Source organism: Macaca nemestrina, chromosome 15, assembly GCF_043159975.1.
Source record: "Macaca nemestrina isolate mMacNem1 chromosome 15, mMacNem.hap1, whole genome shotgun sequence".
In the NCBI taxonomy this organism is placed as follows: Eukaryota; Metazoa; Chordata; class Mammalia; order Primates; family Cercopithecidae; genus Macaca; species Macaca nemestrina.
This window is the reverse complement of record NC_092139.1, coordinates 88,232,202-88,255,375: the sequence shown is the minus strand read 5'-3', so window position 1 is coordinate 88,255,375 and position 23,174 is coordinate 88,232,202. Positions and strand designations below refer to the sequence as shown.

Below are 23,174 nucleotides of genomic sequence, written 5' to 3'. Positions count from 1 at the left end.
ATAAGGTGAGAAAGAAAAAGCCATGGATCATCCTACAAGTTGAACTGAAGAAGAGAATGTGACATTGTCAGATCTACTCTTTTGGGGAATATCAGGTACTCACAATAGAAGTCATCCCTGGGCTAGGCTTGTCAGAGCCTCTAGCAGGGGTGACTAGAAAAGATCCAGAGAGAAGAGGGGAGGCTTCTGTCTCTTCCCCTTGGGTCTAGAGCACTGTGTAAGCATAGTGACATCATGCCTTATCTTACAATATTAGCCTCCTCTTCAGGCTGCAGCTGTGTCCTCCCAGGCTAAGCAAAGGCTCCTGCTCACCAGTCTGTGGAAGGTACCAGCAGCTGATTCTTACCTGGTCTCTCCCAGGGGGCCAACTCTGGGTCTCACACCTCAGACCAAAGTCAGATCTCAATCAATTCTCAGGGCGGGGCAGAGATCAGTAGTAGGCAAAACAAATTTGTGTGAACAACTCTTCCTTTACAGGACAATGGAGAAGATAAAAGAAGCCAGGACCACCAGCCCTTTGCGTCCTCAGGAGGCAGTGTTTACCATGGCCTGGACCCCTCTCCCCATCGCGCTCCACTCTCACTGCACAGGTGAGTACAGGCTTCAGGTGTCCAGGGTTACCTCCTTAGCTTGTGTTAGCTCCTGTGGTTCTGACCATTAAGACACATAATCTTGGTCTCTGCCCCAGCACCCACGAGTGTCTGTGTCGGCAGGTTCCCTCTCCCAGCCTGTGCTGACTCAGCAGGCCTCCTTCTCTGCATCCCTGGAAGCATGTACCAGACTCTCCCACACCCTGAGTAGTGACCTCAGTGTTGGTGACTATGTGATAACGTTGATACCAGAACAGGCCAGGAGATACCTCATGAGCTTTAAGTCAGACTCAAAGAAGCAACCAGGGCTCCAGGATCCCCAGCTGCTTCTCTGGATCTAAGATGCCTCCCCTCTTCTCTCTGGACCTTTTGTAGTCACCCCTGCTAGAGGTTCTGACAAGTCTAGCCCTGGGGGAACTTGTACTGTGAGCACCTGATATTCCCCAGAAGAGTAGATCTGACAGTGAGTCCCCAGCAGCAAATACAGGCTCTACTGCCCCAGCCCTGGGGAGTTTTGGGGGTGGCACAGCTGTGGGTGCCCCCTGCACAGACCCTGAGACAGACCCACAGTGGGTCTGTCTGCTCACTGGCCACACTGCAGTCTCTCAGTGGGAATCATGTGAGTGGAGTCACCTGAGAGGCTGGTCGCTGTCGGTCCACAGCATCCATGGCCACACCCCTGCTCTGTCCCAGGGTAACTGATTTTTTTTTTTTTTTAAGACAAGGTCTCCCTCTGTCACCCCAGCTGGAGTGCCGTGGTATGATCTCGGCTCACTGCAACCTCCACCTCCCAGGTTCAAGTGATTCTCATGCTTCAGCTTCCCAAGTAGCTGGGATTACAGGTGTACATACCTCGTCCGGCTAATTTTTGTATTTTTAGTAGAAACGGGGTCTCACCATGTTGACCAGGCTGGTCCCAAACTTCTGGCCTCAAGTGATCCACCTGGCTCAGCCTCCCAAAGTGCTGGGATGACAGGCATAAGCCACTGCGCCCAGCCCCAAAGTAACTAATATTAATAAACAGCCTTTCCGCGGAGGACTTCTACATTTGACCCATGGGAAATATGATGACCGTCCAATGTAAGGAGGCTGCAGGCAGTGGGGAATGCAGAAGGCTCTTGAGAGCAAAGGCCTGGGCAGCTCCTTCCGCAGGGGCCAGGGAAGGAGGCAACTGTAACTGTAACTGTAACTGGGTGTGTGAGTGGAGAGTGGAGTCCTGCTGGGGGACAAAGAAAACATATCATAGTCCAAGGAGAGAAAGGGAATTTGGAATGACAATCAGGCACTTTAAATGGCTTGGTGAGGGATGGCAGAATATACCACTAAGAGTGGACTTGAGCACATGAAGTCGGAGTGGAAAGTTGGGTAAGATCATTTGCATCCTGACTGCAGATGTCCTTATGTGTCAGGGTGAGGGATTGGGTTGGTTCCTTACCTGGGGTCGATAGAGATTATGAAAAGGAGGCTGGATGGAAGGAACTGACTCTTTAGAAGGACATCCCTGGTCTTGGGTTCAACAAAGAGCCAGAAGGCGGCAGAGCAGGCCAGGGGGACTGGAGGCTGGTCTCAGAGATATGGAGGAGGAAGGGAGTGAGAGACGCTCGAGGCGAAGAACCCATGGGGTGACTGTGGCCCTGGTCAGAAGGCGAGGGAGGGATAGGGATGAGGCTGAAAGTTGTAGTTCGGTTGACCAGGTGGATTTTCTCATCACTGTCATGCAGGAATGGTGTGGGGGAGAGAGAAAAAGGGAAAGGAGAGGAAATGTGGCCAGTCACTAATGTGATAGAGAGAAGGCCTGAGCTGGTTCTGCCTTCTTAGGGAATCACAATTCTCTAAGGTGGTGACCCCAGCCACCTAATGGGATCCCACAATGGCAGGGTCCTTGGAACCCGAGAATTCATTCAGTTACACATTCATTCATTCGTTCGTTCAACTCTAATTGCCAAGTGTCTATCAGGCACATCAATGGATTGAGTAGATCCTGCCCACTGAGAATCTGCAGATTAGTATGGGAGGGAGCTTTACTAAATAAATTTAGAACTGTGCAGTAGATGCTAAATATAGTTAGGAAAACATGCTGTTTGCACATGGAGGAAGTTAATAACTGCATGAAGAGGTCAGGGAAGGCTTGCCCAAGGAGTGAGATTTGAAACAGTTGTGGAACCCCGAGTCAGTGCAGCCAGCTGGAGGCCACCACAAAGGGACAGGAAGTCCTGGCAGTAAACAGCCTGGGCAAAGGTTTAGAAGCAATCAAGAGACTCGATTTTGGTCAATTGCAGTTGGCTTAACATGGCAGAAATAGGGAGAGAGGGTGCACAAGAAATGGGACTTGGGACCAAGCCTGAGCCAGGCTTCAAAGGCTGTGTCATGGGAAGGAGGCTGAATTGCATCCCCTCAACCCAAGTGGTCTCTTCACAAGCCATATGTAGCTCTTGACCCCTTGGCTGGTCCAAATTATCCAAGATGTGGGTATAAAATACATACCAGATTTTCGAAAGTGGATACAAAAGAAAAACAAGTTTCAACTATCTAGTAACTAATTTTTATATTGATTATAGGTTGAATTGGTAATATTGGGGATATATTGTGTTCAATAAAATATAACATTAAAAATCATTTCACCTATTTGTTTTTACCCTTTAAAAATTATGTAGCCACTGGAAAATTGGAAATTACAGATGTGGCTTGCATGTGTTTCTTAGAGTGTGGGAGACAATAAAGGGTTAGAGAGGAGGAATGCAGGCAAGGTCGGATCTAGGAGCAAAAAGATGAGGAGTGGTGGGTACAGGCTGCATGCAGCAGGACGATGGATGGGAAGGAGACCAAATAATGGTCAAGGCGAGAAATGACTCAGACTAAAGGAAAGGATTTGACAAGAGGGAAGGCCAGGCAGGTGACTGATGGGGAAATCATGATACTATTATTTTGTTGAACAGTCGTGATGGATAAAAACTTTTTGTTTGTTTGTTTGTTTTTGAGAGAGAGTCTCACTCTGTCGCCCAGGCTGGAGTGCTGTGGTGCAATTTCAGTTCACTACAACCTCCGCCTCCCAGGTTCAAGCAATTCTTCTGTGTTAGCCTCCCAAGTAGCTGGGATTAGAGGCACCCACCACCATGCCCAGGTAATTTTTGTATTTTTAGTAGAGACAGGGTTTCACCATGTTACCCAGGATGGTCTCAAACTCCTGTCCTTAGGCGATCTGCCCGCCTCGGCCTCCCAAAGTGCTAGGATTACAGAAGTGAGCCACCACGCCCAGTTGGATAAAAACTTTTTATATAAGTTAATCAGTTCTATGATTATCCCCTTTACATACAACGTTGGAAATGTTGGCTTAGATTTTAAGTGACTTCTCCAGAGCTAAGACTCACGCTCAGTCTGGCCTCAAGCCTGAGTTCCAGGTCTCATTTTCCATTGAGCTAATGGGGCGGAGGCATGAGGATGATACTGGAGTCCAACTCAGCTCCTGGCTTTCTAGATTTCTTGTCATAGCATGGAATCCCAGAATCATGAAGGATGAAAGCTAGAGGGGGATGGGTTACAAGCAGAAGACAGAGTTCCTCTGGAACCATCTAGCTGGCCTTTAAAACTGTGGGCCATGGCCAGGTGCAGTGACTCACACGTGTAGTTCAGCCACTTAGCAGGCTGAGACAGGAGGATCGCTGGAGCCCAGGAGTTCAAGGCTGTAGAGCATCATGATTGAACCTGTGAACAGCCATAGCAGTCGAGCCTGGGCAGCATAGCAAGATCCTATCTCTAAAATAAAATAATAAACAAATAAATAATAATGTTTTAAAATGTGGGCCTGGCCCAGGGGTAAAAGCCTGATGCACGAAGAACCCAATGCATAGAGCATAGCATAAGCTGAGATCACTGTTTCTTTGTTGTTTCTTTTCTTTTCTTTTCTTTTCTTTTTTTTTTTTTTTTTTTGGAGATGGAATCTCGCTCTGTCACCCAGGCTGGAGTGCAGTGGCGCGATCTCGGCTCACGGCAGCCTCTGCCTCCTGGGTTCAAGCGATGCTCCTGCCTCAACCTCCCAAGTAGCTGGGATTACAGGCATGTGCCATCACACCCAGCTAATTTTTGTATTTTTAGTAGAGATGAGATTTCACCATGTGGGTCAAGCTGGTCTCGAACTCCTGACCTCAGGTGATCCACCCGCCTTGGCCTCCCAGAGTGCAGGAGACCCCTGGTTAACAAGAGAGGGACTCGTGACCACACATGGAAGGCTGATATTGGCTGATACTGGCCTGTGCCTACCTCTCTGGGGAGATGCCTCAGGATCTTCTTAGCTGTGGTGAAAGGATGTGCTCAGCCAAGCTGGGGTTACAAGGGAGATGGTTTGCCGGCACCTCTCTGAGGGTGAGGCATGTCTACAGGTTGTGTGGACACCCAACGTAGGAGTCCCTCTCTGCAAGGCATACTCAGACCCACCACCCACAGGCTCAGGGGGCCCTGCTGTGGGCCAGGGCTGCGGGGAGCTCCCCACTGCTGCTTCACCCAGCCAGTCCAACACAGTCTCAGTGAGACCATGTCCTTCATGCCTCTAGGTATCTCCAGGGGTCCAGAGGCTCCTGCCTGGGGTCACAGGCAGGATAATTTGAGGGGGGACTCTGATTATCCCACCAAGTGTGGCTTGCTTAAAACCTGGAGGCAGGAATTGGAGTGCTCCTGAGCAAGGCTCAGCAAACTACGGCCTGAGTGCCATACCCAGCCCAGTGCAGCCCCATCTGTTTCTGTAAATACAGCTTAATAAGAACACGGCCATGCCTCTTTGTTCACATATTATCTATGGCTGCTTTCTTGCTACAAGGACAGAATTGAGCAGTTGTGACAGAGATCACGTAGCCCGCAAAGCCAAAAATATTTACCATCTGGCTCTTTATAGAAAATGGGCTGGGTGCAGTGGCTCACACCTCTAATCCCAGCGCTGTGGGAGGCCCAAGCAGGGGGATCACTTGAGCTCAGGAGTTTGAGATCAGCTTGAGCAACATAGTGAGACATTCTTCTCTCCAAAAATAAAACTAAATAAATAGCTAAGCCTGGTGATGCACACCTGTAGTCTCAGCTGCTCAGGAGGCTGAGACAGGAGAATCACTTGAACCTGGGAGTTCGAAGCTGCAGTGAGCTGTGATTGCACCACTGCACTCCAGCCTGGACCACAGAGCAAGACTTTGTCTCTAAAAAAAGAAAGAAAAGAACATGTTTGCCGACACCTGCCACTCTCTTGTGCAAATAAGTCAATGCATTTACTTGCTCATCTAGACCAGTGGTTCACAATCAGTGTGAGTTTACCACCTGGGGACATTTGGCAATGTCTGGAGACATTTTTGTTTGTCACAACTGGGAAGGGGCATCTGGTGGGTAGAGGCCACAGATGCCACTCACCATTCGACAATCCACAGGACAGCCCCAGAGCCAAGAACTGACCAGCCCAAAACATCAATAGGACCAAGGTGGAGAACCTGCTCTAGGCCTATCACCTGGCTCCTGTTCTCCCCGGAGGCCCAGGCCAGGTGCTTTCTAAGCTTGTTTACTCTGTAACCCCTGGGCAGAATCAGATGACACCAGAGGGTCCTGTCCTTGGCAGGGATGCCCCTCTAGGGTGTTTTAATCAACCCCTTGCTTCCCATGGCCCACAAAAGTAGGGACTCAGGTGAGCACTCACCACAATGCCTCGGCTGAGCAGATTGTGATCTGCCAGTCTCCTGGGGCCCTGGGCCTTTGCCCGAGGCTGGTACTACAAGATCGCACAACAGTCAGACCAAACTCAGCAAAAAGTCACAAGCAGCTTTAATTCCCTAATGCAGTCTCCAGTGGGGATTTACAGCAACACTGCAGGACCAGGAGATGCTGAGTGGCTCAGCCTCCTCAGCGCTTCAGGCCATGGCTCCACCCTCTTCCACGCCAGCCTCTCCAAGGGGATGCATGCCCCTTCTGTCTTCAGTTCAAGGGACAGGTGTCCCGGCTGCAGTGGGTTCCATTTCTTCCTCCCACTTCCTCTCCCTCTCCTTCTTCTCGAAGCTGCGGGCCCCCATAGCACAGTAATACATAGCCTCGTCCTCGGGCTGTAGCTCAGCGATGTTCAAATACCCCTTGTTCCCGGCCACATCTTTGGATCCGGAGAAGCGAGGGGGTACCTGGGGGCCCTGGCTCTTGTCTGACTGTGAGAAGTATCTCAGCAGGAACCTCGGAGGGTGGCCCGGCCTCTGCTGGTACCAGTAGACGCTGTACACACTGATGTCATGGTCGTTCCTCAGGGTGCAGGTGAGGCGGATTGTGGTTCCAAGGGTTGAGGACATGGCCGGCGGCTGATGCAGCACCGGCTGAGGACCACAACCTGGTGACACAGAAGCATGCGGGCCGTGGGGGCAGGACTGGGTGAAGGAAGGGGCAGGGGTCTTTGGGCTCTGGGGGTTCCCTCACCTGTGCAGTAGACAAGCAGCATGAGCAGGACAGGAGCCCAGGACATGGTGCAGACCCGCAGAGCTCTGACTTCTGTGGCCACGGTGCCTGGGGTCCCCAAGGGCTGGCGCAGTATCCTCCTCCCTGCTCTGAGAGGTGGGGCCGTGGCACACCTCGTTCTGGCCAATACCATCCTAGACTTTCTTCGGTTACTGGAACAGCGTGGGGGCAGCATTTGTGGCTCTGATCTTGCCATGTGGAAGCATTCAGAGAGGATGCACCTGCTGGAGACTCTGGGGGCCAGTACCCTGGAGGCCTTTGGGTTAAGGTCCCTCAAGGGGTGTGACCTCAACTTCCCCCTGAAGAAGCTAAGCCCCAGAGAAATAAACTTTCTGTCCACACTTAAATGCTTGGTGAGCCAGAAAAGGAGGACACATCCTCGCGGGGTGAAAACACCTGCTTTGAACAGCAGAAGACACTGGGGGCCCAGAGCAGGTTGGGATGCACTGCCCCTTCCACACTCCAGCACTGCGTTCAGCCCACGCTCCTCTCCCTCCCAGAACCAAGCAAAGTGACTCAGGCTAGGGAAAGAAGCACCAGGGCCCTGGCGTCTTCCCCACCCCAGTTCGGGCTCACCGAGCAGGTGCAGTTTGGCACTGTGATGGATTGAATTGCATCCCCCAAATCCATAGGTTGAAGCCCTAACCCCCAGTGTGCCTGTATTTGGAGATGGGGCCTTTAAGGAGCTAATGAAGGTTAAATGAGGTCACAGAAGTGGGGTCCTGGTCAGTACAACTGGTGTCCTTATAAAAAGGGGAAATTTGGGAGCCGGATGCAGTGTCTCACACCTATAATCCCAGCACTTTGGGAGGCCAACGTGGGAGGATCACTTGAGCTCAGGAGTTTGAGTCCAACCTGAGCAACATGGCAAAACACCATTTCTACAAAAAATAAATAAATAAATAAAAATTAGCTGGGCATGGTGGCCAGGCACCTGCAGTCCCAACTACTTGGGAGGCTGAGGTGGGAGGATCACTTGAGCCTGGGAGGTTGAGGCTACAGCAAGCCAAGATCTCATCACTGCCCTCCAGCCTGGCCAACAGAGGGAGACACTGCCTCGAAAAAATAAATGAGAATAAAAATAATAAATTAATTAAACGTATGTTTGCATACTACCTGCAAGATTTAAAAAAAAAAAAAAAAATTTAAGGGGAAATTTGGACTTAAAGTCTCTGATCCCACATGCTCATCCTCCCACACAAAGCTGAAGTGTCCCCTCCCTGGAACCTGTGCGGGCCTGTGATCAGGGCTGAAGTGGCCCTGGGTGCGCGAGGTGGCACTGAGCAGCTGGATGTGCACTGGGACTGTTTACTCGCAAACACTTGATAGAGCATCCACCCCTGAGGCTCAGATGAGCCCCCTGCTCGGTGTCAAGCTGCCTCACATCCACTCTCTGCCTGGTGAGGTGCAGACTGCACCAGTTTCAGCCAGCTGGGCCGACTCTGGGAGCCCCACCCTTCTTCCCACTGCCCCTCTGGCCAACAACTCCACTGCCCAGGTAAGGGCTGGGGAGGGCCTCTGCAGACACAGGATGTCTTGACCACTCTGTCCAGTCACGGCTGCAACCACATCTATGACTTGTTGCCCCTCCCTCCTCTGTACAGGCTGGTGTGCAGTGGGGAACTAACAGGTGAATGCTGATTTCTGGAGAGGAGAAAGGAAGCTTTGTTCACTCATTCATTCATTTCTTCCCTCATCCAGTAGCTCCTGCACGTGTCGTGCATGTATTTGTGAAAGAGAAATACGCCTCCCAGACCCGTCCCAGAGCACCAGTCCTTGGGAATCAGGGCAGGAGAAGGTCGTACCTGTGCACCAGCACTACTGCAGCCCCTGAGCCAGCCCTACCACTGACACTGTCAGAGCTTTTTGATCCTTTTAAGATTGAAGATAGGTGTTTCTACTTTGTACTTACAGTTATATTTAGAGAGAAAATAAACCTAGCCCTCAACAGTAGAGACATTCTGGTCCCAACTTTGTTTCACAGACTTCACTGCCCCAGGACCCTGGCACCACTCACAGGGAAGGATTGTATCCAGTGGTGACTGTGTGTGCTGCGGAATGGTTGGACCTTCCAGACCTTGCTGGAGATGGTCTCAGACCCCTGGAGCATATAGAGTTAGAGGTAGGTCACGCACTCTGAAGTCTGCCTTCTCCTGGCCCTGGGCAGCTGTTCCCGCCTCTGTCCCCTCAGCCTTGTCCTCAGTGCACCAACACCTGGGCTCAAGGATCATCTGCAGGGCACAGCAGTTTGGTGGGGTTGAAGAACACCGTGTACTCGGTCCTCTCCGGCTACACTCAACTATTTATAGATAATTCTAGACCAAGAGAAGGTTGGTGAACTCTGTGACAGACCTCAAGGTCTACAAGGGTCTCAGGGGAGACAGGAGGCATTCAGTGCTCCTGCCTGGTTGGTAGACCTTTTTTTTTTAGAGACAAGGTTTCACTCTGTTGCCCAGGCTGGAGTGCAGTGGTGCAATCACAGCTCACTGCAGCCTCCAATTCCTGGGCTCAAACAATTCTCCTGTCCCAGCCTCCAAAGTAGCTGGGACTACAAGCATGTGCCACCATGTCCAGCTAATTCTTTCTTTATTTTTTGCGGAGACAGGGTCTTGCCATGTTGCCAAGACTGGTCTCAGATTCCTCGTTCAAGGGATCCTCCTGTCTCAGCTTCCTAAAATGCTGGGATTACAGGTGTGAGCTACTCACCACACGCCCGGCCTAATAGATATTTTAGACTCTGTTTCAGTGATCCACTGCTTCATGGCAGACTACCCATAATGTAGTCGTTTAAAACAAGACTTGATTCGTTCCCCAGTTCTGTGGGTTGCCTGGTTGTTTCTTCCGGTTCCACCTGCAATCATGCATGTGGTTATGGTCAGTGATGGCTGGACCAGCTGCGCTGGGAGGTCTGTCCAAGACTGCAGCTCATTCTCCTGCACATGGCTCTGATCTTAGCAAGCCTCCGCCCTCGGTGGTTCAGTGGTCCCTCTGGTCACCCATTCTCCCTATCTCCTTTCCTCCTCCTTCATGTCAGGGTCCCCCAGTCCCCATCTCCCTCATTTCTCATCTGAAGGCATGCTTACCTAGTGCCTTTCCACCCCTCTGCTCTCACATGGTGCTAAGCCAGGCTGGCACCAGGCTCCTTGTCACCACAGGACCTTTGCCCATGGTCCCAATGCCAGGATGAATCCTAGTCCCTCAGAACTAACCTCCTTCATCCAGGTGCTCTTTTTTTTTTTTTTTTTTTTTTTTTTTTTTTGAGATGGAGTCTTGCTCTGTCACCCAGGCTGGAGTACAGTGGCACAGTCTCAGCTCATGGCAAGCTCTGCCTCCCGGGTTCATGCCATTCTCCTGCTTCAGCCTCCCGAGTAGCTGGAACTACAGGCGCCCACCACCACGCCCAGCTATTTTTTTTTTTTTTTTTTTTTTTTGTATTTTTAGTACAGACGGGGTTTCACTGTGTTAGCCAGGATGGTCTTGATCTCCTGACCTCGTGATCCACCCACCTCGGCCTCCCAAAGTGCTGGGATTACAGGTGTGAGCCACCATGCCCAGCTTTTTTTTTTCTTTTTCTTTTTCTCTTTTTTTTTTTTTTGTTAGCAGAGTCTCTGCCGCCCAGGCAGGAGTGCAGTGGTGTAATCATAGCTCACTGCAGCCTTGAACCCCCTGGCCTCAAGCAATCCTCCTGCCTCGGCCTCCCAAAGTGTTGGGATTACAGACGTAAGCCATCACACCTGGCCTAATACTTGTTTTTGCCAGGGCGTTTATCACAGGTTTTAACTGCACCTGTGCTTGTTTCTTCTGTCCACAATCTCTGTGAGATTGTTTCTGTTAAATTCATCACTGAAAGTTCAACCTTTAGCTAATCTTTTTGGTTGGTTTGTTTGTTTGTTTGAGACAGTCTCACTCTGTCACCCAGGCTGGAGTGAAGTGGCACCATTTCAGCTCACTACAACCTCTGCCTTCCAGGTTCAAGTGATTCTTGTGCCTCAGCCTCCCAAGTAGCTGGGATTACAGGCACATGCCACCATGCCTAGCTAATTTTTGTATTTTTAGTAGAGACAGGATTTCACCATATTGACCAGACTGGTCTCAAACTCCTGGCCTCAAGCGATCCTCCCACCTCAGCCTCCCACGGTGCTGGGATTACAGGTGTCAGCCACCGTTTAACTTACCTAGTGTCCAACCTTTAACTTACCTAGTGTCCCCTGTATACCACTAACCCTCAACAACAAGAATGTGAACTTTTTTTTATACACAGATTTTCTTATGCCTCTTTCACCCCTGAGACTGTAAAATCAACCCCCTCCTCTTCCTCCTCCTCCAGTAGGATAATCCATCCATTTCTACCTAATGAATAGTAAATAGATTTTATCTCCCTTAAGATTATCTTAATAACATTTTCTTTTCCCTAGCTTACTTTATTATAAGAATACAGTACAGGCAGGGCACAGTGGCTCACGCCTGTAATCCCAGCACTTTAGAAAGCCGAGGCAGGCAGATCACCTAGGTAAGGAGTTCAAGATCACCCAGGACAACATAGCAAAACCCCATCTCTACTAAAAATACAAAAATTAGCTGGCGTGGTGGCACACGCCTGTAATCCTAGCTACTTGGGAGGCTGAGGCAGGAGAATCACTTAAACCTGGGAGGTTGCAGTGAGCAGAGATGGTGCCACTGCACTCCAGCCTGGGCCACAGAGTGAGACTCCATCTCAAAGTAAAAAAAAATGCATACAGTACATAATATGTTTAACATTCAAAATATGTGTTAATTGCTGGTATCATCAGTAAGGCTTCAAATCAACAGCAGGCTATTAGTAGTTAAGTTTTGGGGGAGTCAAAAGTTATATACAGCCAGGCAGATTGTCCACCAAACAGGGGACTGGCTCCCCTAAACCCCATATTACTCAAGAGTTTACTATTCACTATAGTATAACGGCATGAACGAATGAATGAGTGAATGATGCCTCTCGTGTGGAGTGAAATGCTCACCCAGCACCTGGGCACACATACAGGTTGGGGATAGTCAATATTGCCCAAGAGCTGTAGCAGTGGCCACACTAGCATTGCTTCCCGCTCTTCAGCCTCTTACTCTGCGGGGCCAGCTGGAAATTCTTACACAAGTCAGTTGCATTCATGAGCCTCAGCTAATATGCGTATTACCTGTGTTGAGGCCCCAGCCCACTGACTGGGGACGAGGCTCATGAGGCCATGGTGGAGATTAAGAATATGGATGTGGCTGACTGTGGTAATGCATGCCTGTAACCCCAGAGCTTTGGGAGGCTGACTCAGCAGGATCACTTGAGACCAGAGTTCGAGACACTGTCCCTTAAAAAAAAAAAAGAAAATTGTGGATGACAACACTATCCTGTTATGAACTGGATGTTGGTGTCCTCCTGAAATTCATAAGCTGAAATCCTAACCACCAGTGTGATGGTGCTCAGACATGGGGTCTTTAGGAGGTGGTTACGTCATGAGGGCAGAACCCCATGAATGGGATTAGTGTTATAAAAGAGGCCGTGCTGGGTGCAGTGGCTCATACCTGTAATCCCAGCACTTTGGGAGGCCAAGGCGGGTGCATGACTTCAGGCCAAGAGTTCAAGACCAGCCTGGCCAACATGTTGAAACCCCATCTCTACTAAAAATACAAAAATTTAGCTGGGCGTGGTGGTGGGCACCTGTAATCCCAGCTACTTGGGAGGCTGAGGCAGGAGACTTGCTTGAACATGGGAGGTGGAGGTTGCAGTGAGCCGAGATCACACCACTGCACTCCAGTCCGGGCGGCAGTGCGAGACTCCTTCTAAAAAATAAAAAAAAAATTAAGATGAAGTCATTAAGGTAGGCCCTAATTCATTATGACTGGGGGAAATTTGGACATAGAGATACACACTCACAGAGGGAAATGTTTGACTGGGAAAAGTCACAGGTAGAAACAAGGAACACCTGAGGCTACCAGGAGCTAGGAGAGAGACCTGGACCAGATCCTTTCTTTCCTAATGCCTGCAGAGAGCGCCTGGCCCTGCTGAAACCTTCATCTCAGACTTCCGGACAGCAAAACTGTGAAACAATACATTTGTATTGTTTCAAGTGAACCCCTTAGTGGTACTTTTTTTTTGTTTGTTTGTTTGTTTTTTTGAGACGGAGTCTCGCTCTGTCGCCCAGGCTGGAGTGCAGTGGCGCAATCTCGGCTCACTGCAAGCTCCGCCTCCCGGGTTCCCGCCATTCTCCTGCCTCAGCCTCCCGAGTAGCTGGGACTACAGGCGCCCGCCCCTGCGCCCGGCTAATTTTTTCTATTTTTAGTAGAGACGGGGTTTCACCATGGTCTCTATCTCCTGACCTTGTGATCCGCCCACCTCGGCCTCCCAAAGTGCTGGGATTACAGGCGTGAGCCACCACGCCCGGCCAGTGGTACTTTTTTATGGCAGCCCTGGGAAGCTAATACAATGGCCTTCTGTGGCTGACTTCACTTAGCATAATGTTTTCAACACTCATCCATGTTGCAGATGTATCCAAACCTCATTCCCTTCTAGGTATGTAAGTACCATATCTTGTTTATCCATTCATCTGTTGATGGGAACTTGGATTGTTTCCACTGTTTGGCTCTGGGGAGTACAGTGGTGAACATCAGCATACAAGTATCTGTCTGAGTCCCTATTTCAAATTCTTTGTCATATACATAGGAGCAAAACTGCTGGGTTATATGGTAATTCTGTTTAACCTTTTGAGAAACCACCAAACTGTTTACCACAGGGTCCGCACCATTTAACAATCCCACCAGCAATGTACAAGCGTTATCCTTTCTCTACATCCTCATCAGTACTTCTTATTTCCATTTTGTTTTGACTATAGTCTGGTAGGTGTGAATTGCTATCTCCCGTGGTTTTAATTTACATTTTCCCAATGACTAATGTTGTTGAGCATCTTTTCATGTGTTCATTTACCATTTGTATATTTTCTTCGGAGAAATGTCTATTCAGTTCCTTTGCCCATATTATAATTGGGTGTTTCTCTTTTTGTTGTTGAGTCATAGGAATTCTTTTATATATTCTGGATGTTAAGCCCTTATCAGGTTTATGATTTGCAAACATATTCCCATTCTGTGGGTTGTCTTTTCACATTCTAGATAGTGTCTGCTGATGCATAAAAGTTTTAAATTTTGATGAAATCCAACTTATTTATCTTTTCTTGTGTTGCAGTGCCTTGGGTATCAGTTTAAAAAAACATTGCCAGACCAGGCATGGTGGTTCATGCCTGTAATCCTAGCACTTTGGGAGGCCGAGAGCAGAGGATTGCTTGATCCCAGGAGTTCAAGACCAGCTCGGGTAACATACCGAGACATGTCTCTATTTTTTTAATAAAATTTAAAAATTTAAAAAAAAATCATTGCCAAATTCAAAGTCATGAAGATTTGTCTGTATGTTTTCTTCTAAAAGTTTTGTACTTTTCACCTTTATATTTAGGTCTTCAATCCATTTTTAGTTAATTTTTGTATACGATAGAAAGAGTCCAACGTCATTTTTTTATATGTGTATATCCTGTTTTCCCAACAGTTTCTTTGTTGAAGAGACTGTTCTTTCCCCCATTGAATGGGCTTGGCACCCTTCTTGAAAATCAAATGACCATAGATGCGAGAGTTTATTTCTGGGCTCTGCATTCTATTCCATTGGTCTATGTGTTTACCTTAACCAGTACTGCACTTTTATGATTACTACAGCTTCAAAGTAAGTTTTTTAATTTTGGGGGGACAGGGTCTTGCTCTGTCACCCAGGCTGGAGTGCAGTGGCATGACTGTGACTCACTGCAGCCTCCTCCTCCTGAGCTCAAGTGATCCTCCTGCCTCAGCCTCCCAATTGTTTTTTGTTTTGGTGGTGGGGGCGGGGGTTGGTAGAGATGGTCTCGTTTTATTGCCTAGGCTGTCTCAAGTGCTTGGACTCAAGCAGTCCTCCCACCTCGACTTCCCAAAGTGCTGCGATTACAGGCATGGGCCGCTGTACCCAGTCTGCAGTAAGTTTTGAAACTGGGAAATTGGATTCCCCCAACTTTTGTTCTTTTTCAAGATTGTTCCAGCCATTTAGGATCCCTTGAAATTACACATGAATTTTAGGATGAGTTTTTCCATCTTTTGCCTAACACTATGGAGATTTTTTTTTTAATAAGATGAAGTCTCGCTCTGTTGCCCAGGCTGGAATGCCATGGCCCAATCTTGGCTCACTGTAGTCTCTGCCTCCAGGGTTCAAGCAATTCTCCTGCTTCAGCCTCCCAAGTAGTTGGGATTACAGGTGCACACCACCACTGCCAGCTAATTTTTGCATTTTTGGTAGAGACTAGGTTTTGCCATGTTAGCCAGACCGGTCTCAAACTCCTGACCTAAGGTGATCACCTTCCTCAGCTTCCCAAAATACTGGGATTATCGGCGTGAGCCACCATGCCCAGCCACACTATGGGGATTTTAATAAGGATTGCATTGAATCTGTAAGTCACTTTGGGTAGTGTATTCATGTCCTAGTGATGCCATAGAGAAGTACCCAACTGGGTGGCTTAAAACCAAAATTTGTTCTCAAAGTCCTAGAGGCTAGAAGTGTGAAATTCAGTGTTAGCAGAACCATACATCCTCTGAAATCTCTAGCAAAGGATCTTTCCTTGCCTATTACACCCTTTGGGGCTCTGCAGACATTCCTTGGCTTGTGGCAATGTAACTCCAACCTTTGCCTCCATCTTCACATGCTTCTCATCCCTTTGTCTTTGGGTCCAAATTTTTGTCCTTTTTTTAGGGCTGAATAATATTCCATCGTATATATGTACCACATGTTCTTTATCCATTCGTCTGTCAATGAACACTTAGATTGTTTCCATTTCTTGGCTATTGTAAACAATACTGCGGTAAATTGCACTGCAGTGAACATGGGAGTGAAGATACCTCTTCTTCACAGTGATTTTATTCCTGTGGACATGTACCCAAAAATAGGATTGCTGGATCATATGGTAGTTCTACTTTTAATTTTTTGAGGAGCCCTCATACTGTTTTTTCGTAAAAGCTATGCTAATTTATATTCCCAGTAATAATGTACAAGGGTTCCCTTTTCTGCATGTTCTCACCAACGCTTGTTTTCTTTTGACTTTTTTATAATAGCCATCCTAACAGGTATGAGGTGATACTTCGTTGTGGCTTTAATTTGCATTTCTCTGATGATTAGTGATGTTGAGCATATTTTCATGTATCTGTGAACTATTTATATGTCTTCTTTTGAAAAATGTGTATTTAGGTCCTTTATACTTTTTTTTTTTTTTTTTTTTTTTTTGAGATGGAGTTTTGCTCTTGTTGCCCCAGCTGCAGCGCAATGGCATGATCTTGGCTCACTGCAACCTCCGCCTCCCAGGTTCAAGCAATTCTCCTGCCTTAGCCTCCCGAATAGTTGGAACTACAGGCACCTGCCACCATGCCCAGCTAATTTTTGTATTTTTAGTAGGGACGGGGTTTCACCATGTTGACCAGGCTGGTCTCGAACTCCTGACCCGTGATCCACCTGCCTCAGCCTCCCAAAGTGCTGGGATTACAGGTGTGAGCCACTGCTCCCAGCCTATCCATTTTTTAATTGTTTTGTTTTTGCTGTTGAGTTGTATGAGTTCTTACATATTTTGGGGGTTTTGTTTGTTTTGTTTTGTTTTTTTGAGGCACAGTCAAACTCTGTTACCCAGGCTGCAGTGCAGTGGCACAATCTCAGTTCACTGCAACCTCTGTATCCTGAGTTCAAGCTATTCTCCTACCTCAGCCTCATGAGTAGCTGGGATTACAGACACACACCATCATGCCCAGTTAATTTTTTCTCTTTTTTTTTTTTTTTTTTTTTTTGAGACAGAGTCTCACTCAGTCACCCAGGCTGGAGGGCAGTGGCGCAATCTTGGCTCACTGCAAGCTCCGCCTCCCGGGTTCACGCCATTCTCCTGCCTCAGCCTCCCAAGTAGCTGGGACTACAGGCGCCCGCCACCTCGCCCGGCTAGTTTTTTTGTATTTTGTAGTAGAGACGGGGTTTCACCGTGTTAGCCAGGATGGTCTCGATCTCCTGACTTCGTGATCCGCCCGTCTCGGCCTCCCAAAGTGCTGGGATTACAGGCTTGAGCCACCGTGCCCGGCCATTTTTTCTCTTTTTAGTAGAGACGGGTTTCGCCATGTTAGCCAGGCTGATCTTGAACCTCTGGCCTCAGTGATCCACCCACCTCGGCCTCCCAAGTGCTGGGATTTACAGGTGTGAACCACCGCATCCAGCCTGTAATTTTTTCTTGATAGCCCAACATGATGTATGGGATAAAAATAATGGCAACAAATAGGCTTTTAGTAATATGGTAAGGTGTGAGGGGAGGAAAGCAGTCAATATTTCCATGACTAGGTCTTGATCTTTTAGTGAGCTTGTGCCTCTGGACTGTGAACTTCGCAGGTGCTTCTCAGTTCTTCCCCCGGGTTGGTGGGAAAGGATGGCTACAGCTGACTGGAGCTGAGGTTTTCTCTTCTTCCAGGTCATTAGGCTCTCATAAAACCCTAACAGGTTAGGTTCTGGTTAAATACAGTAAGTCCTCACTTAACATCAATAGGTTCTTGGAAACTATTGACTATGACTTTAAGCAAAACCAACTTTTTTTCCTCATCACCATTATAAGGAAATGACACTGAACACATGGACATTATTCAAGGATATATGTATGTCATTTTGCTTAAGGTTGCGGTTTCCAAGAACCTAGTGATGACATTGAGGACTTACTGTAGTCTCTCCTGAATGAAGATCTTGTGAAGAACAGAATTGGCCAGGTGCAGTGGCTCATACCTGTAATCCTAACACTTTGGGAGGCTGAGGCAGGAGGACTGCTTGAGATCAGGAATTCAAGACCAGCCTGGCAAACATGGCAAACCCCTGTCTCTACAAAATAATAATAATAATTCTGTTAAATGAAACCACTTAACAGAATTATCTGGAATGTTTCAAAATCATTCTTCCCCTCTCTACCAGAGCCTGAGATTTCTCTCTGATACTTACTGTGAGAACTGGCAGAGCTCCAGGAAGTAAAAGAAAAGTGAGGCCCACCCAATAACTGGGTCCCCCTGGAGTTCTCTCTCAGATATATCTACACCGAGCCTCCAGTAATTCAGCAACTACAATTCAGGTTTCTCTGCCCAGCACTGATTCCCGTGGAGGTTCCTGCTCATGGATTTCTGCTCTGGTAAATTGTGATTCTCTGTATCTTCAGTTTGGGGAGAAGCAGTTTGTCCTGTGGCCTCACTTCTCTTGCGAATCTGAGAAGAGCTGATTTTTCAGTTTGTTCAGCTTACTACTTGTTAGAATGGAGTGATGACTTCCAAGCTTCTTACATTTCAGACCAGAAACCAGAAGCCTCGCTTTTTCTTTGTAATCTGCAAAAGGTATCTCTATGATTTCTTCAAGTATTTCTTCTTCTCTCTTTCATTTTCCTGTCCTTCTGGGATCACAATTATCTGAATGTTTGCACTTCTTTTCCTCCATTGCTCTTAGTTTTGCTTTTATTTATTTATTTATTTTTATTTTTTTTTTTTTTTTGAGACGGAGTCTCGCTCTGTCGCCCAGGCTGGAGTGCAGTGGCCAGATCTCAGCTCACTGCAAGCTCCGCCTCCCGGGTTCCCGCCATTCTCCTGCCTCAGCCTCCCGAGTAGCTGGGACCACAGGCGCCGCCACCTCGCCCGGCTAATTTTTTGTGTTTTCAGTAGAGACGGGGTTTCGCCGTGTTAGCCAGGATGGTCTCGATCTCCTGACCTTGTGATCCGCCCGTCTCGGCCTCCCAAAGTGCTGGGATTACAGGCTTGAGCCACCGCGCCCGGCCTATATTTTTTATGTCTATTCAAAAAGTGACCAGCTGTCCTGGTTTGCCCGGGCCTCTCCTGGTTTTAGCATTGACAGTCCCATGTCTTCAAAACCCCGCAGTCTCAGGCAGACTGGGGATAGTTTGTCACCCTGGTTTCCAACTCGTTTATTCAACGTCTTCTTCAAATGCCCTCATTTGTTCCTTGCTGTATCCATTTTCCCCACAGCAGTATTTTTTATTGATTCAGCTATTCTGTATGCATATTTCTGCTTAATTCTCTTATTTTCTCATTTTATTTTAAAGCACCCTTTACCCTTGTTAATATGCTTATTTACGCTAATTTTAAGTTGTGTGTTCCTCTTTTCTAATGTATTTGCTTCTGGTGGCATCTTTAATCCTGCATGCTCTTTTGCATTTGAAATGGCTAAACTTATTTCCTCTACAGCAGGCTCTTATATAGGGCAAAGAAATGGATAAAGATCAGACATCAAACCCTGTCATCTCCAGCTGGCTGAGGGGATGTAGAGTGGATGAGCCTTTGGGTAGAAAGCACCAGAAAAAACAGTCATTGCCCACCCTACTAAACACATAGGACCAGTCTTCAACTTCTGCCTCTTAGGAGAAGCAGTCTTGGGGCAGACTATCAGACTGTAACTGCTCAGTTCTGTGCTTCGGAGGTAAAAGGATGGGAAAGCAACTCCCTTGAGACCATTCTCCACTTTTTCTCAGCTCAGCACAAGCCAGGCCTTAAACTGCATCCCTGGTTTTATAGCTGAGAACATCTGATTCAGTACGCTGAGTTCTGGGGGCACTTTTTGTCTCAAGGCAGTGAAACTCTAGCAGTGCACCCATCTATTCTGTCCTCCAGTAGGCAACCTTATGACAAGGTTGAACTTTACCTGAGCCCTGTCCTCTCAGGACGCAGTGATGGTTAGGAAGTACCCCCATCCTTTTGTTTTCTAGACCACTCCCTGACCCCCTCAAAAAATCCTTTTGTGTTTCTGGAAAGAGTTTACCTCAAAGAACTACTCTTCCCCATATGACTTATATAAGACTCATTACCTACTTTCTCACAACTTCCAGAGTCAAAGATGACTCCTTTGTTTACCCGTGGCAAAGCCAAACAGTCCCTTTTACCTGAACCTGCTCACAAGGTTAGACCCAGATGCTCCAACCTCCCATTCTTTGATTGATTAGCAGATTAGAAGGGTCTGTCCCACTGAAACTAACCACAGAGAAAACGTTTGATGTTCAGATAACCCCCCATATTCAGACTTCCCCCACTTGCAAAACAACCCCATCTGCAACTTGTTTACCCCTCGCTATAAAAGTCTAAGGTAGAACCACTGTGCCGAGACACTTTAGCCATTGGATCTGAGGTGCTGTCTCTACTGCAATAATCTGAATAATATCTTCTCCTTAATTGTCTAATGTATTGTGTCTGACACTAGTCTACTTCCTGCTCCAGGCCAAAACCTCCATCCCACACATCCTAGTACCAAACAGCCCCCTCACCCCACAGACATGTTTTTCTCTGTTTTCCTTTTCTAATCCCATCAGAGTTGATTTTGGAGGCTAGAATTTTTATTAGTATCATTGAAAACAAAAAATCTCATCCTAAGACTTGCTGTGCCTATCACTTTGAATAAATCCCTTCAGCTTAGAAAAGAACAATCATCATTAAAAATAAAGGTAACACCTCCCTCCCAAACTGTCTCAAGAAGAAAAAGTTCCAAGAGAAAAATCACTACGTTAGAAGAGAACATTGATTAAGCACATTCTGATTTTTGCCTCCTCCACAGTTTCCTTATAAAGCTGTTATGAAGCTTTTGTTATGATGAGCAGGTAGAGAGACAATACACCAGGCACACAAATATGTGATATGACAGGTATTAACAAGTCATGTAAAGGAAAATGAAGAAGAAGAAGGGGAAGAGATGGTATCTGCAGTTAGGTTAGGACTGAATCTAGCCGGGTGCGGTGGCTCACGCCTGTAATCCCAACACTTTGGGAGACAGAGGCGGAAGGATCACGAAGTCAGAAGTTCGAGACCAGCCTGACCAACGTGGTGAAACCCCGTCTCTACTAAAACTACAAAAATTAGCCAGGTGTGGTGGCACGTGCCTGTAATCCCAGCTACTCAGGAGGCGGAAGCAGGAGAATAACTTGAACCCAGTAGGCGGAGGTTGCAGTGAGCCGAGTTTGCACCACTGCACTCCAGCCTGGGTGACAGAGCAAGGCTCCGTCTCAAAAAAAAAAAAAGTATACATACTAAAATGACAAAATCAATAAATTCAAAAATTATAAAGATACATCCAATCACAATGTGTTCCTCGTTTTGATCCTGATCTAACAGACAATTTATGAGATGATTCAAAGTTTGAGCATGGATATTTAATGATACTAGAGAAGTACTAAAAAAAAAATTTTTTTTTTTTTTGAGACAGTCTCTCTCTCTCTCAGCCAGGCTGGAGTGCAGTGGCATGATCTTGGCTCACTGCAACCTCTGCTTCATGGGTTCAGGCAATTCTCCTGCCTCAGCCTCCTGAGTAGCTGGGATTACAGGGATGTGCCCCACCCGGCTAATTTTTGTATTTTTAGTAGAGATGGGGTTTCACCATGTTGGCCAGGCTGGTCTTGGATTCCTGACCTCAGGTAATCCACCCACCTTGGCCTCCCAAAGTGCTGGGATTACAGGCCTGAGCCACCGTGCCCGGCCAGAAGTATTAAAATTTTTTACATGTGATAAAATGGTATATTTTATACTCCATCTGCTGAAATATTTGCAAATGGAGCTATATGGAGGAAGGAGGGTGTGGGTGTGGATACAAAGGAATCAGCAAAGAATAATTATTCAAGCTGAATTATGAGTACATGGGAACTGTTGTACTATTTTTTTTCCTACTTTTGTGTCTCCATTGAAAGAAGCTTTAAAAAAGAATGCCTTCAAGAAATAAGTTAGAGAATTCAAATTAATGACAGGAAAGTTTACCAAGTACAGCTTTCTGATTCTATAGTATTCACTTTAGCAAAATATAAAATTCTAGTGATCATACGCTTTTAAAAATGTGAAACATTGGCTGGGCGTGGTGGCTCATGCCTGTAATCCCAGCACTTTGGGAGGCCAAGGCAGGCAGATCACCTGAGGTCAGGAGTTCCAGACCAGCCTGGCTAACATGGTGAAACCCCCAACTCTACTAAAAATATAAAAATTAGCCAGGTGTGGTGGCCCTCGCCTGTAATCCCAGCTACTCAGGAGGCTGAGGCAGGAGAATCGCTTGAACCTGGGAGGTGGATGTTGCAGTGAGCCAAGATTGTACCACTACACTCCAACCTGGGCAACAAAGAAAGACTCTGTCTCAAAAACAAACAAAAAAAAAAGTGAAAGATTAAAACATGCAAAATACTAATAATCATAATGAATAGGATATATTGAGATCTTGCGCCAGGCATTAGGGTAGGACTAGCTGTGAAATATCTTACTAACTCCTCTTAACGAGTTCATGATCAAGAGACTCCTGTTCCCATTTTATAAATTAGGAAATTAAGGGTCACATAAATTAGGTAACTTACTCAAATAACTTGTTCGGGAGTAAAGTTACAAGCCCAAGCAGCTTGACCCCATGAAAAAACCCCAGTCATAACCACTATGTTTCTCTCATGTCCATGGGAAATCAGTGCTTTAGACGTTGCTGCCAATACCTGAAGTAAGATGATGGAAAGTTTCTCTCAGGAAGCAAAATTGTATCTCCCATTCCCTCTCCTTTTCTCCAGTGCGACAGGTGGGATATACATCCTCAAAACAATTGCTGAATGAGGCTAAATTAGCAATAACAGCTACAAGCCAGATTTTTATCCAGATACCTCCAAGATCCTCTCTAAGGGGACTCCCGAAAAAGCCACAACCAACCACTTAAAGTAGGGCATTTCTTCATGCCACATAATGTATAAAACGGAGATGTCACTTTACCTGGTATTCTATGGAAAGCTGGCCTCATTACCATGTATGAAGTAGCTGTAATTTGCTAAGTGCATGTTGTCTATATTTTAAGATATATTTATTAATCTAATGCATACATTACAACTACACGATCAGGAAGGATAATTTGAAAGACAGCTCCTTAACATGACTTACAAGGCCATAGAAGATCTGGCCTGCTTCTCTCCATTCCTTCATTAATAAATTAGTTCAAACAGGGCTAACTTCAGTTCTCCAAGCCTGCCATGCTCCAGCTCATCTCAGGGCCTTCTCACACATTGCACTTGCCTGGAATGTTTATCCTCTCTTCTTGGG

General features: G+C 47.0%; 1 protein-coding gene and 1 long non-coding RNA gene across 2 annotated transcripts; one reads left to right on the top strand and one right to left on the bottom strand.

Annotated features, from left to right (window-relative positions):
• The first annotated feature begins 409 nt into the window (after nucleotides 1-409).
• On the top strand, nucleotides 410-14,357 carry LOC105480650 (uncharacterized). Its single transcript, XR_011613905.1, has 3 exons — nucleotides 410-590; nucleotides 9,037-9,174; nucleotides 14,251-14,357. It is a non-coding gene; the product is annotated as an uncharacterized lncRNA (long non-coding RNA).
• LOC105480649 (immunoglobulin iota chain) lies at nucleotides 6,358-9,913 on the bottom strand. The gene is made up of 3 exons (XM_011739728.2): nucleotides 9,759-9,913; nucleotides 7,014-7,204; nucleotides 6,358-6,927 (listed from the first exon to the last, which is right to left on the bottom strand). The coding sequence occupies exons 1-3, from the start codon at nucleotides 9,812-9,814 to the stop codon at nucleotides 6,536-6,538; spliced, it is 639 nt and encodes a 212-aa protein (XP_011738030.2). The 5' UTR covers nucleotides 9,815-9,913; the 3' UTR covers nucleotides 6,358-6,535.
• Nucleotides 14,358-23,174: the final 8,817 nt, after the last annotated feature.